Consider the following 15006-nt stretch of genomic DNA (forward strand, 5'->3'; position numbering starts at 1 on the left):
CCCCCCATCCCTTCACCGTCTATCATTCATCATCCGTCATCCATCCACCCACTCTCCCATCCATTCTTCTATCCCTCCTTCCTTCTCCTCCTCTGCCTATCCATCTAATCACCCATCTAGCCATTCACCAAACCCTCACCTGTGTTCCTGTAAAGGTCCGCCCATTCACTCATTTATGTGTAAATAGATACCAAGTGCTACTGTCAACCATGTAGCAGGCCTACTCAAGACACTGGCAGGAATGAATAAGACCAGTTCAGTCTTTGCTCACAGGGGAGCTCCCAGCCCACTGAAAAGAGAGACGAGGAGTATCTCCATGGGAGACATGGGACCCCCGCTAGAGAGGGGGGTTCAAGGAGCACTGACCCGGGCTGCCCCAGAAGCAGGGGTTACAGCAAACTTCCAGACGTGATGTCCAAGAGAAGCTGGGATGGTGTAAGGAGTCAGCAGTGGGAAAGTGGGGAATGGGAGTGGACAGCAGATTGTTCTGGAGAGAGGGACAGGCAGAGGAGAAGACTGGAGAGGTGTCTGACGAGGCTGGACCCAGCGTGTGGCCTCAGGGAACCTGAATTCCCATGCTGGGTGGACCCACCTCTGTTAGTTTCCTGGGGCCGCTGAATAAGTCCCCAAGGCTGGGTGGCCGAGCATAGCAGAAATGTGCTCTCACTGTTCTGGAGTTCGTGTCTGGCTTGGGGCAAGGCTGCTTCCTTCCATCCCCCCAAGAGTCTGCTCCATGCTCCTCTCCCAGCTTCAGGCGGTGACCTGTGATTTCTGGCCACATCCCTGCAAACTCTCCCTGTCACATGGCCTTCTCCCTGGTGCGTCTGTGTGTGTGTCTCTCTTCCCTTACAGGGTCACCAGTCACACTTCATGTGACCTCATGTTAACTAATTACATGCTGGTCCATGTGCTTCCCGTGTGGGAAGACCCCTTCTCGCGAGCCACCACCGCCAGCACTGCACAATGAGAGCTGCTCGTGTTGAAGGGGTGGGACAACGGGGTGCTCACAGCTCGAATACCCCCGAAACAACATGAACGTAGCAGTCACTGTACACCTCCAGGGACGGTCACGGCCTGAGGTGCTGCGGCTGACACTTCAATGTCTCCTGCGGGGGGACATGGTTTACCTACGGTGCCGCCCCCGGCGCCGCTTGCCTGCGGTCCTCTCCTGCTGAGCTGACACGCACTTGCTCCCAGAACTTCTGTCGGTTACCGTTTTGCGTTCGGGACCGTGCACATGGGTGTCCCACACCATGCGCACGCTCTGTTGGGTGCAGAGCTCTGGGGGGGGATTGGGGAGTTTGGGGATCTACCGTATCCCGGCTGGAACTCCTGAGAAGCAGAACCTGAGCTGGGCGCGTGCCCGGCTCCGAAGGAGACGCTCTCAGAGAGCGAGGAGGAGCCGGAGGAAGGGACGGATATGGTTTCAGGTGAAGTCGAGGCCAGCCTGACCCACGGGGGCTCGGGAGCACACTTCTACCCCAGACCGCGGTGCCTGGCGCCCGCGCGTTCGAATGCGTCGGCCTCTGGCAGCAGGCCACCACGGGCTGGGCTCGAGTCCCAGGCATCTCGGAGCGGGGGCTGTCCTGGGTGTTGCAGGGGCGAGTCACACCCCAAGCAGGTGGGGAACAGTCACACCCGGCGGTGGGAGGACTTCCGTGTGTGTGTGTGGCGGGGGGGCTGTCAGCAGGCCCCAAACCTGGGTCTGCTACTGGACGGTCAGCTTCATAGGCAACGCAAACCCTTTCCCAAGTGCATGCGCTAATTTCCTCTCTTACCTGAAATGTAGCTGGGTTCCCAGCTCCCTTCTGCTCACTGCCGTGGCTGACGACGGCTCAGATCCAGCTGCTGGGGCAGGTGGCAGGTGGCGTCGCCTCCCATCTGCTTTGCACCCCCTCATTCCTCACACGCTGAGTGTCTTTTCACGAGGGCATCCACCACTGGGACATGCCACCTTTGCTGTGAGCCCACCCACTTTCCTAACGGGGTTTTGCAGCGGCAGAACTCGTCATACATACACATTTGTTTTTTGCCCACCAGGACCAGATGCGTGTCTTGTCATTCACAAACCCCTTCACGCCACAACCAGGTTTGTGGTCATGAGGAGACTTTGGCAAACGTCTAAAGGAGAAGGACCGGTCGCCAAGGGAACCTGAGCTGAGGGAACTCTCAGTCCTGCCCGCTGATTTCCAGGGGAGCCCCCGGGGGAGGTTGAATCAATCAGCAGTGGCCAAGCACAGCTGTGTAGAGAAGCCTCCTGAAACGGGGATCAGAGAGCGTCCAGGCCAGTGAACCAGACTGCCTCCCTGCGCCACCACGCTGGCACCAGACTGCAGGAGGACAGAAATTCTTTTGCTACAGACCTCGCCCTGTGATCTCGTCTTCCAGAGGCTGGTCCGCACCCTTCACCGTTCTTGGGAAGAAACCAGTAATTTAGTGAGTGGACTAGTCTCCCTGAGTTCTGTGAGCCACTCTTGCAAATTAGCCGAACCCGAGGAGGGGACTGTGGGAGCCTCTGACTCATGGCCGTTTGGCCAGAAGTACAGGTGATGCCCGGACTTGTGACCGATGTCCGCAGTGGCAGTGGGGTGCTCGCGTGGGACAGAGCCCTTAGCCTGTGGCATCGGACGCCGAGTCCAGGCAGACGGTGTCAGGGGTGAGTCAAAGTGCAGGACACCCTGCTGGGGCTGCACAGACTTGCTTGGGGGTAGGGAACCCTGCCTCATGTCGGAACCGGATTCAGAATCAACACTGACCACGGACTGACGATGTTCCCCCAGTTTTTATTGACTTGTAGGAGTTCTTTATATATTGAGATCACTTCCATATGTGGCTCAGTTCTGGGCAGCGTATGGCTGTCTGTCCATGGGCCGCCTAGGCAGGAGCCCAGCCCAGGCCCCTGGAGCCAGGACACCAGTGGAACTCCTGTCGCAACCCCAGGGTTGTGGAGACAAGACCTCTCAGCCATTCGGGGCGGCCAGGCTCCACGGAAGCAGGTGTCTGGGACAGTCGGAGAAGTGCTCACGCCCGAGCTGTGCCTGGCTTTCCATGAGGACCTCTGCTGATTGCTGCAGACTCTGTGTCTGTGGGTGTCCACGTGCACATCAGTGTGTGTCCACATGCCGTGTGTACGGGCCCACGTGCACGTACGTGCGTCTATGTGCACAATGTGTGTGTCGGCATGCTGTGTCCGTGCGCATGTTGTGTGCATGCGCGTGTGCAGCCTGTGTGTCTGCATGTTCATGTGGGGCAAATGTAGCTTGCGTGCTGAGTGCACACAGGTGCGTCCCTGTGAGTCTGGGGATACGGAGGAAGGACAACCTGACCCCCAGGAGTTCGGGGGCGTCTTTCTCAGTCCGAGACGTCTGGCCCCACGGCTCTCCCAGGTACATGACTCCTGCAAGGCTTCCTGTGGCGCTGTGGCCACCATCAGGCTGTTTTACCAGCTTCTTCCAGGGACCTGCAGGTGCCCATGCTGCCCCTGGGGCGAGGGCCCAGCTGGAACAGAACCTGTGCTACAGGGTCCTACCTGTGCTACAAGAGGCCACCAGCAGGAGTCTGCGTGGACCTTGTCTGCTCCTGAGGTCCCTCAGTGACTGGTGGCGGGGGCCTGATGGCACTGTGGCCCACGTGGCTCATGCCCTTGGGGCAGGTGTCTTGGCCCCCCCCCCGGGTCTGTTGTGATGGCTCGTCTTCCACTTCACATCCAGGGGCAGGCAGAGGTGGAGACACTGTGGGGACTTAGGGAAGCAGCGTGGGCAGCTCTGGATGGTTGAGGTGTGGCTCACTGGCACGTGGCTGGGGATGGAGCTGACCCGAGGGCTTCGTGTGTGTCCCGTGGTCCCTGATGAAGTGACACCTGAAGGAAGCACGGCATTCGTCGGGGGATCCGAAAGAAGAGCGATTGCACGGGGCGGGTGGCACGGAGTCCTCGTGTGAGTGAGCCATCAGGATCCTCCGTTGGGGGCCAGGCTGGGGGCCTGGAGGGAGGGACCAGTGTCTTAGGAGGTGGGTCATGACCTGACGGGACAGACCCGCTGCCCGAGTGTTTAGGTCACGGAGTGGCATTGGTGTCTATTCCAAACTTAGTGAGAAGCCATACATGTCTCCTCTGGGCCGTGGCCAGAGCTGACTGGCATCTAGATCGACTCTTTTGGCCCCAGAGTGGACAAGAGATCCTCTGGGGGCCAAGGGTAGGGAACCATTCAGGACCCTGGTGTCCTGTCCCCAGAAGACAGGCTTGGGTGGGGTGGCGACAGTGGTCCGAATGCCCGGCTGGAGTCTGGACATGTGGGGAGCCCACGGGGGAACTGGTGGCAGAAGAAGGCTCAGGAGAGGAGGGCTCGGGTGGCGGGGCTGGTGGGTGCAAGGGGAGTCTGCAGGCTGGGGTCCCGGGTCTGGGCCAAGCCCAGCGGTGCTCCCTCCGGGTGGGGGCAGCGGGGGAACCACAGCTTGAGCCAAGAAAGGCGCCCACACAGCTACGGTCCATTTTCCCACATGGATTTATTGTTGCCGACGACTCACGTGAGGTGCCGACTACGGATACAGACAGACAGACAGACAGACGCTGACGACACCGCTATCTACACAGAGCACTCAGGGTGCCGGCCCCCGCCATCCACGAGCTGGTTCCCTGAGCGGCCAGCTCCTCAGCCCTGGGCACCAAGGGCTCCTCGCAGGCGATGGCCACACAGGGTCACACAGCACGACCTCTCGGGGCCCGGGGCACAGGCTGCGTGCAGCCTCCGGGTTCTGGCGGCCAGGTCCCCTTCGGGGCAATGCCAGTGTGCAGGGAGCAGCGTGGCTGCCGTCCTCTCTTGGTGCTGCCAACGTGCGCACAAATGGCAACTTGGACATAACGGAGAGGTCTTCAGAAGCCAGCCCTGCCTCCTGAGGACGGGTCTCGGCTCACAGGTAGACGTGATTTGAAACAGCCGTTCCCCAACATGGATGGTGCTGCTGTGGGGGGGGGACATGAACCGAGGAACGGAAGCCCCAGCAGCAGCTTCCTTCCCAGTTCCCAGGACCCCAGGCCACCTGCCGCGGGCGCCTGGCAGGGTCAGGGCCTGGGGGTGAGGGGCACATGCCCCTGCCTCCTGTGGCCAGGGATCTGCAGCGAGGTGGCCGTGACTGTGTGCGGCCCACGATGGGCAGGGGTGGCGGCAGCGTGCACGGACCCCCGTTGTGTTTCTGTCCGCTAGAAGGAAGTACAGAGCATCCCCATCACATACACTGGGACCCTGGGCAGGTTCCGCGCACACGAGGTGCATGGTGTGGGGACACGTGGTGGCCCCACTTTATTGCCTTTTGTGGTTTCCCCAGGGCACCTTCTACACAATTAGGCAACACATGACATGTAGCTCTTCTAGTTGGAGCAAAATAAAATACCCAGGAAGTCACGAGCCCTGGGCTGTCAGCTGCCACGATCACCACTTTTCTCCTCAGCACATGGGTGACAGCAAGACCCGCACTCGGGGCAGCCGGCGTGGGGTGGCGGTGGGAGGGAGCGTGCTCGGCACAAACAGAACACGGACGGATGTCTTCTACCTGCAGGAAGGGGCACGGATCTACGTTACGTGGTCACAGAGACAAGCGCGACGGCCAGTCCTCTCCGGGGGCAAAGGGAGGGCGCACGGAGCCGGGAGGCGGAGGCTCCGTGTGGTTCTGGGAGAGCAGGAGTCCCGCAGCCAGCGGCCCCGCCTTTCTCTCTCAGCTCGGGTCTCTTCTTTGCCGCATCTCTGCTGCGCTGGGGTGGCCGTCCGGGCCCCCTGCCCGCCGGCTACACCAGGAGCCAGTGGCGAAGCTAGGAAGGAAACAGGTTTCTTCAGAAGCAGAGCAGGGGCGACCTGGCTCCAGGCGGCTCCTGGCTGCCAACCCAACAAGTTCCGGGAGACGCCGCGCAGCCCAGGAAGCTCAGGTCTGATGCGCGTGAGAACCTTCCAGAAACCCGCCTCACGCACACACCCTTAAGTTAAATACGCAGACGTGGACGACCTTCAGCCTGTGTAGACACGTACGAGCAGGTCTGTGGGCAAAGCGCAGAGAGCACTGCTGCCGCGAGGGCCCGGCCGGAGCAGCAGCTACCGCGGCCCCGGGGGCAGGGGCACAACTGAGGCGGGACAGATGGTGTGGGGGTCAGACCAGGGACGGCCCGAGGCCACCTTCTGTCGCCTCCCTGGGGCCTCTGCTCCCATCCCAGGGCAAGGCTGTACCCACACTTGTGTCTCACTTGGCATGAGCTCCCAGGCGCGCCGGGGAGGCCGCGCTCACCGCTCGGGGAGGCCGAGTGACCAGCGCGGGTGTGGAGTTCGCCGGCAGATGCGGCTGCCCACTACCGTGCGGCTGTCGCTTCCGTGTGGCTCTGAGCACGCGCCGTGCGGTCACGAAGAAGGCGAGAACCGAGGGTGAATGCTTCAGCCCGAGCGCCACAGGCCCTGTCCCGAAACAGCCACGCCCGGGGCAGGAAGAGGCCCGACCCCCTGCGGCCGGCACACGGCTGCCCCCCGTCTCCCGGAGACCCGCGGCTGGGCTCCCCAGGGGCCGCAGCGGGGCGGGCAGCCCCCGCCCAGCAGGGCCATGTAGGGCACGCAGGTGGGACGGAGCTGTGGGGCCAGAGCCCTAGAGCTCCACGGGGACACCCCACTGCAGACCGATCGACTTTTTGGGAACACAGAAGTATCGATGGGGGCAGGGGGCGCGCGGACCAGAGCAGGAGAGTGTTTGCCTCAGGGGTGGATGGGGGAGCCTCAGTCTGCGCACGGGAGTTATGATCAGTGTGAGCTTTCTGTGCGGAAGTTCAAGCAGTTTGATTTTTGGATAAATGACTCAAAGCTGCTGTGTGTGCACTGACAAGAAGGTGTTGCACGACGGTGCACCCGAGTCACATTCACCAAACTCCTGAGAGACCGTGAGAACCCGAAGGCAGGGCAAGTGTCACACAGCCGAGCCCCGAGGGGAGCCGCGCAGGAGGCAAGGTTGCGAGGGACGACTGCGACGTTCCCCAGACAGACAAAACACACGGATGTGCAGACCCCGGACATAGGCACGGTCTCCAAGCGGCAGCCAAGGGGCACGAAGAACGCACGAGATCGCGCAGTCTCACAGCGCCGGAGACAGTGGTTGAGACCCTCCTTCCTGAGAGGGGCCAAATGAAGAGGTTTCTGGACACACAAGAGTGGGGAAGTTGATCGAGAGATCTCCTTAAAGGAAAGACTGAAGGATGTTTGATGTTAAAGCCAGAAAGTGATGCTCAAAGGAAAGACGTAGATGTCAAAAAGTCGGGTGGAGAACTAAGCAGTCTCGTGCACGTTAACCCAGAGAGCGTTTCTGTACAACAGAGCATAATTGTTAACAGTGCCTAGTTTGTGGGTTAGAAAAGACAGAAATGGAGCACTGGGCACTAACAGCATGATAACTAGCAGGGGAAGTCCTAAGCCCTTGTGACGTTCAGGACGGGGTTGAGATACTGTGTCACTTCACGTGTGCAAAGGGAGGCTCGTATGTCACAATTCCAGAGATAACTGTAAAGGAGTGACGTACAGGTCTGTAAGCAAGTACATGAGTGTGTAAGTTCCAAACAGAGAGAAAACATTAAAAAGGGGGGGGGAAGCAAATCCCCCAAAGAGCAATCCATATAAAGGTAAGAAAGGAAAAAATACACATTAAAAATGCAGCAAAAAGAGTTAAAAAGCCTAGAATCAAGCTGAAAATATCAATAATCACAACAGATATAAAGGGACTCATCTTTGTCAGTACAAAGTCCCAGGCGTGTACGGAAGACGGCTGCGTTCTGAGATCGTGGCAAAGGCGAACACAGAAACACTGTAGAAGGTGCTTCTGGCAAACTCAGGGGAAACCTGCTGCAAGTACCATGTCAGACCAGAGGACTGCCAGCGCAAAAGCAGCGCGAGGGAGAGAGGATGTGTGAAGTCCCAGGGGAGACGCGGCCATCCCAGATGTGTGGTTACCCCGGAAAGCAGCTGCACGATATATAAAGCAAAAAACTGGGGGGATGATGGGGGGATACCTGGACAAGTTCGCTATAGCGTGCAAACCCGTCCCAGTTCTCACCGGAAGGAGAGCTGAAGTCAGCGACGTGCTGCTCGATCTGAGCGGCAAGGTCACCAGTACAACGTGACAGGCGCAAAGAGGAGCGTGTGCCACCAACTACAGGACCCACTTGCATCCACAGATGTGCATCCTGTCTGCCATGGTGGGTCAGGGGCTCTGCCTCTCCGAAGTCCTCATGTGCCCCCAAGGGCACGTGACCAGATGCAATCATATCTGACTCTGATCCCCAAAACATCCACGAAACATCCCCATAGATTTGGGGATTTGAAAGCAAACTTCAAGCGACTCACGGTGGACAAAATCACAATGAAAACTAAAATACCCTTAACACCAAAGGATAAGGACCAGGCTGTGCTAAGTGTGGCCACTGCGCCCCAGACAAGGCCTTGAGAGCTTCTACTGGGAAAGAAGAGAGCTTGAGAACGAGGGACCTAAGGTCTCATTTGGGGAGTTAGCACAAGTACAAGGAGCAAATCCAAGGAAGGGATGGACCCAATCCTGCCACGGGCCTGGTGAGACCGCCACCCTCTCCCACTGGAGGCCCCTGGCCTCCCGGCTCTCTGCAGCCCCCACCCCAACAGTCTTCAGCAGCCTGAGTGACCCCTGGGGTCAGGGTCTGACAGAGCACCCCAGCATCCCAATCCCGTGAGGGCAAGGCTCAGAGCTGTTTCGGGCCCTCTCCCTCCTCCACTTCAAGCCTCTCCCCACTGCTGCTTCCTCTTTCTCCCAAGCTTTCTCATTCTGCCTACTGCGTGCCCCCCATCAGTTCAGGGGTCCCCGGAGGGTGTCCCAGGCGGACCCTGGGACAGGTGCACCAGCATTCTCCTGCCTTCCCCAGCGCAGCTTTGTGGCCCGTAGGGGCCCACCGCCTAGGAGCTTGGGGAAGGCCTCGGAGTCCTCCCTGCGGAGGGCGGCAGGGCGGTCGCACTCACCCTGAACTGACGCACCTCCCCGCTGTCCACCAGCTCCCGTTCCTGCTCCGGGGTGATGGCGTAGGCCAGTTTCTGGAAGAGAAGAACAGGCCGTGGGCAGCAGTGCGCTCTGCAAGGCGGGGCCCCTGCTGACAGCGGTCAGATGCCGGGGCTGAGGGCTGGGCTTCACCAGACCCTGCGGCCGAGCTCAGTGTAGGGAGGACAAGCCGCTGTCTCTGTAGCGCGCTTGCCACGGGCTCTGAGCAAGGGGCACGGCATGCAGGCCCCCGGGAGTCTCGAGGCCAGGGGACCCTGGGGCGGGGGCTGGCTCAGAGTCCGGCCCCTCGGCTGTAGGCCGCGCCACCGTCCCCCCACCCCAGGGGCCTTGGCTGGGCCCTGCGGGCATGGAGAAGCGTGGGAGGGGGGGGTCCCCACTGCGTGGTGCAGCCTGCTTTGCGGGCCCCCCCCCCCCCCCCCCCCCCCCCCCCCCCCCCCCCCGTCCCGCCCTCCCTGGAGCCCCTCGACCCCGCCGGCCCAGGCTTGGCCTGACTGCCGAGGACCGCTGTGCGCGGGGAGCCGTGGGTGCCGCCGCAGGACCAGGCTGCCCGTGGTCCCGGGAAACACGCGGGCGTGCGGGGCGCTCCTTCCGGGGAGGCCGGCGCCAGGGGGAGAAGCGGTGCCCGGGGGACCGGCCCCCGCCGCCCCTGTCCACGTGGCCTAGCCCGCGCCGCCGCCCGCGTGTTTCCCGGGACCACGGGCAGCCGGAGCAGCACGCGGGAGCGCGCGGGAGCGCAGACTCGGGCAGACGCGCACAGGCGTGCGCGGGAAGGACGGATGGACGCGCACGCGGACACGCACGCCCGGCCCGCTCCGGCCCGCCCCTGCCGCGGCCTCGTCGTCCACCGTGGCCGCTGCCCGCGCCGGCCTCCCCGCGAGTCAGGCCCGAGTGGGCGCCCGCCCGCCCGCGCTGCGGGGTCCCCGCGGCAAGGGCGGGGCAGGCCCGCGTGCGCACGCACCTCCCGCAGGGAGCCAGGCAGGCTGCAGAACTTGTAGGCGGCGTAGATGGGCACCATGGACATGGAGGACGTGGCGATGGCCCAGCCCAGCGCGTTGGCCCACTCGGGGAAGACGTAGGCTCCATAGTGCGGGGGCCTGAAGGTCACGATGCTCACCACGACCACAAACTGCAACCGAGGGCGGAGGGCGGCTCTCAGCCGGCGGCGGGCAGGTGGGACCCGGCGCTCGGTTCACCCGGAGGGTCTCCCCGACTCGGCCGCTCTGGGGTCCGGGTCCTGCAGGCGGGGGCGGGGATGCCCATGGCCCACGCCCACCCCCGTGTGCGGTGCCTCCTAGGTGGTCATGCTGGGGAGACCCCGCCTGGCTTATCCGACGTCCACACCAGCCCCTCAGCCCTCGGAGCACAGCCCACATGAACGTGCTGGAAGCAGGCCCCAGGCGTGGGGTGGGGCCTCGGGAGCACCCGAGTGTCCGGGCTCAGCTCAGGGAGACACTGCCGGTCATGGCAGCCGCGGGACTCCGGCTCCCTCCCTCCATGCCTGCCTGCCTCTCTGTCTCTGTGTCTGCTTCTCCGTCTGTCTCTGCCTCTCCATCTCTGTCTTTCTCTCTGTCTCTCCATCTCGTCTGTCTCTGTCTGTCTCTGCCTCTGCCTCTCTGTCTCTGTCTGTCTCTGCCTCTCACTAGCTGGGTCAGTGCAGGACAGCAAACTCCTCATCTGTTGCAGGTCCCAGACATGCCAGGGGTCAGGGAGACGTGCATCTCTGTGAGTAGCTCCTGCAGCTCTCTGCTCAGAGCAGGACAGTCCTTGAATGGCCCCTGGGGTCACCTGTCCAGACTGGGCAGGACACATCGGGCTCTGTGAGCCACACAAGGACGGCGTCTGCTGCTGTCGGTGGGAAGCAGCTGTGGGCCATGGTAAGGGGATCCGTGTGGCCCTGTTCTAATGAGGCCGGTGGCCGGCAGCCTTGGCCCATGAGCTTGGGCTGGTGTCCTCCGGCCCCAAGGAGAAGCGCCAGGCGGCTAGTAGACGTGCTCTCAGCGGCTGTGCTGTGACAGCATCTAAGTCACTCCTGTTTTTTGGCATTTGAGTCCTCGAGCCCCCCTCCCCCTAGAAGTCTCAATTCCATGACTGTCCTCAGGGGAGGAACCGGCCACTGGCCGCTGGCCATGCTCAGCTCTGGCCTCCCTCCGTGGCAGAGCTGCGAGGCATGGGGTAGAATCCCCGTGGGTCCTCCGTGAGGTTTCTCAGTGGGTCCAGAGGGTGGGGGCCACCTTCCCGGGACCACAGAGGATTGTACGGGACAGCCCCCTCCCCAGCCGCACAGGAGCAGAGAGCCGGTGTGTGCGGCCTCGGGGGACCTGGGCGGTCGGGGGGTGCTTACCAGGAGGAAGCAGGGGCTGACGAACTTCCAGCACAGCCTCCAGTAGAGGCTGGGCCGCTGCCCAGTCATCTGCTTGATGTCCTCGCTGAACTGCCTCACGCCTGCGGTGCGGGAGCCATGCGGCCAGTCAGGACGGCACCCAGCCCGCCCGGGGTCCTCCCCCACTTCCTGTAGCTCCTCCCCACCAGACCTCCCGGGAGCCTGCTGGCTGGGTCCCCACGCGTGTTCACTGTGGCCACACATCAACCTGAGTCATGTGCCCCGAGCGCCCTGCCCTCTCTCCCTCCTCTTCCTCCCACAGCCCTTCCTCTCGTGCTCTGGGCTGTCCTGTCTCCCCTCGGCCTGAACTACTGCTTTTTTTCTCTTTAAAAAAATTCTGGTTAAATGCACATAACATACAAAGTTACCATTTGAGCCATTTTTACGTGTGGCGTTCGGAGGCGCTGACTCACACTGCTGTGCGGCCGTCACCACCATGGGACGGTTCTGGCTAGAACCGTCCCATCTCCCCGGACAGAAGCGCCATCACCGTGCAGCGCTGACTCTCCCCTCCCCCGCCCCGCCGCGGCCGCAGTCACACCAGCACATCACGCTGTCACGCCGTCACATTCTGTCTCCCGGGCGTGCAGTCCTAAGGGGTTTGTCCTATTACGGCCGGCTTATCTCACTCTGCATGGTGTTCTCAAGGCTCCCCTGTGTCCTGGCAGGTGTGAGAGTGTCCTTCCTTTCAAGGCTGTATTTGCCATCCTTACTTCTTAAGGATGGCTACTTCTAGAGCTACTTCTAGAGCTACTTCTAGAGCTACTTCTAGCTACTTCAGAAGCTCAGTGAACTGGCACTTTCTCTAGGACATCTCGCCGGTGATTTCTCCCACCAAGAGTCTGGCCTGGCTTCCGCTCAGACGACCACAGCTGGTCCACTGAGCCCTGGGTGAGTCTTGTGGGTGTCACACTGGGGACCCATCGGGAAGACCCCTCCGTTCAGAATTCCCTCTGTGCACACCAACCCCATCATCAGAACCCCGGACACAGAGATGGACCAGGGGCGCACAAAAAGGGAGAAGGGTGAACCCAAGGCCAGTCCCTGGGCCCCTCTGGACTCGGCCCCATGAGTGGTCAGGGCAGTCCATGGCCCCTCTCGGCGCTGGGCTGTTGGCTCGAAGACCATCAGGGACCCTAGGTGCACAGAGAGCCTGACACACTCTGATGCATCGTGCAAGAAACACAGACTGCGTTTGGGTCAGGGATGGGAATGGCCGTTTGGGGAAACCACGTGGACTCCGTCTCCCGAGGGTCTGGGGTGCGCGTGGTCGCCAGCGTCTCTCCCACCATTGCCAGGCTCATGACCGAGGTACGCGTTTGGGGCACTCCCTCTCTTTCCCTGGGGGGTTTCCTTTGGGGACAGGGAACAGAGCCCCATTCTAAAGGATCAAGTATTGATTCCAGGTGCTAATAAAAGCACAGAATGCAGTATCTCCCTTTCCTGTACAAAAGAAACTAAAATTGAAAATCTGTTCCAAAAATATGAGCTATATGTCAGGGGCAACCTCTCGAAGCCGACATGCTTCTTCAGGCCACGCTGCCCACAGCCCTGAGGCAGAGGCCGTGTGCCCTGAATGACACTAGGGTTCCCACGGGGCCGGGGGTGGGGGGAGCCGGCGCAGCACAGTAGGCTGTGAGCTCTGGGCCAGGGCTCCCAGCCCGGGAGGGGCGCGCCCGTGCCCAGAGCTGTCCCTGCCGACTGTCTGGAGGGGCCCAGTCGGGTGCTCTCTCCTTGCGGCGCAGAGGGTCAGCACGTGGGGAAGGAACAGGGCCTTCTCCGGCTCCGGGGCCCGCGGCAGTCACAGTGACCAGGACGATTTGGGGGCCTGGCAGGGGCGGGACAGCTGTGGCTGCAGGCGGCCCCGTCTCGCCTGGGGGCTGCCCACCCGCCAGAGGAGTTCCGAGTTCTAACTCAGGAGCCAGTGGCCGGCAGGCCAGCGGTGGCAGAGACGGCGGAGGCTCTGCCCCTGTGAGGAGCTGGCATGTGAGCCGTGGTGCTCTAAAGTGTGCCAATCCGCCCCCACCTTGTGAACTGCGTTGCTGGTCCTGGTCCCCAGTGAGGAACAGGCCTGTTTCCGGGCGGACGGCGGGGACCTCCCCTCCACTGGCCCCCGTGAGCCATTCTCCCTCAGCGACCACGAGGCCGTGGGCCTGGCACAATCAGGTGGCTACACGGAACAGTTCTGACCACGGTAAGCATCTTGGGGTGCCCCGGCTAACTGTGCTCATCGATGTGGCGAAGCAGACCCTTTCCAGCCTCCTGTCCTTGCGGTGCCGTGGCAGCTACCGCTCGAAGCTTCCCGGAGCTGATGTGTCAGGAAGGAGGCAGCACAGGGACCGTGCAAGGACGCCAGCCGGCTGGTCACAGCGACGGCACCGCGGCCGGGTCTGCTCCCTGTGGACGCACCGCAGCTCCAGAGAGGTTTCAACCTTACCGTAGAACCAGGCCACCCCGATGGCCTCGACGAGCACTCCGAAGAGGATGGAAGTGCCGGCTGCAAAGTGGTCCAGCAGCGTGAAGACATAGATGCCGCCCTGGAAGACGGGCGCCCGCTGAACTCGGGGTGCCGGGCACAGCACGCCTCCCTGGGGAGCCCTCAGAGGTGCTCTCCCCAGGGAGACGACAGGCCCAGTTTAAACTGGACCCGGCTCACAGACATAGTCTGTCTTACTCCCCACAGAGTCCGATAGGAGCCGCTGGAATTCAGTCCCTGCACAGCTTCTCACAGATGTGCCTTTTGCACGGGACTGGGAAGGACCCCCCCCGCCCCCGGCACTCCGGCTACAATCCGAGGGGAAACCAATAAAAATTGCAGCGGCCAAACTTGGGAGTGACTCTGTGGGAGGGAAGGTGGCCCAGCCCCGCCCCCTGTGGTCAGGCCTCCCCTGGCCCCGCAGATCCAACAGGGAGGTGCTCCGCCCAGGCTGCTTCCACGGGGGCGTCCGGGAGCAAAAGGACCATGGGCCACAGCTATGCCACGTGTGACCGCAGCTGCTCTTGGCGACCATGGCCACCCTGTGCGACCACCAGTCCCACACGTGACCACGGCGACCCGCATATCATTCCAAGTGGCGGCCCGCCGCTCTCAGTCAGCGCCAGCCGGGCCGCCCGACCCCAAAGGCTGACCGACCTCGCCCGGCACAGCGGGCGCTGGTACGTACGTTGGTGACGCAGAGGAGCGAGAGGAGGAAAGTGGCCAGGACGACGAGGAGGGTGAAGAGCTCCCGGTGCCGGTGCAGCAGCTGGAACTCGTCCACCAGCCCGGTGATCACCGACTCCATCCCGCCCATCTGCAGCCAACAGAGCAGGGGCGCTGCGGGGCGGGGCGCGCTTTGTGTCCAGTCCAGCGGACTTACAGCCGGGGCGTGGGCGCGAGCGGCGGCCGCACAGCGCCTGGGGCACAGGTGCCCCGCGTGCAAGCCCTGGGCCGTTGGAGCAGGGACCCGGGGGTGGACGCCGTCCCCGACAGGGTGTGCTCAGCAGCCCTGCAGCCCACGTGGTAACGTGGCACCATCTGCCGATGTCCCCACAAAACCCCATCCCGGCCCGCCCACCCCAAACACCTGTCCGCCACAGCAGGGCCT

The 15006-nt window shown here is 62.3% G+C and overlaps 1 protein-coding gene across 1 annotated transcript in view; it reads right to left on the reverse strand.

Moving 5' to 3' along the window:
• Positions 1-5741: 5741 nt before the first annotated feature.
• Positions 5742-15006, reverse strand: part of SLC6A3 (solute carrier family 6 member 3) — a 33425-nt gene continuing 24160 nt past the window's right edge. The window contains exons 9-14 of the mRNA XM_032861932.1: positions 14584-14712; positions 13857-13956; positions 11381-11481; positions 9998-10165; positions 9003-9074; positions 5742-5803 (exon numbers count right to left, since the gene is read on the reverse strand). Of these exons, the coding sequence (XP_032717823.1) occupies positions 5780-5803; positions 9003-9074; positions 9998-10165; positions 11381-11481; positions 13857-13956; positions 14584-14712 (594 nt within the window). The 3' untranslated portion in view covers positions 5742-5779. The remainder of the gene's footprint in view (positions 5804-9002; positions 9075-9997; positions 10166-11380; positions 11482-13856; positions 13957-14583; positions 14713-15006) is intronic.

This window comes from Lontra canadensis, unplaced genomic scaffold (genome assembly GCF_010015895.1).
Source record: "Lontra canadensis isolate GAN:19392208 unplaced genomic scaffold, GSC_riverotter_1.0 scaffold22, whole genome shotgun sequence".
Classification (NCBI taxonomy): Eukaryota; Metazoa; Chordata; class Mammalia; order Carnivora; family Mustelidae; genus Lontra; species Lontra canadensis.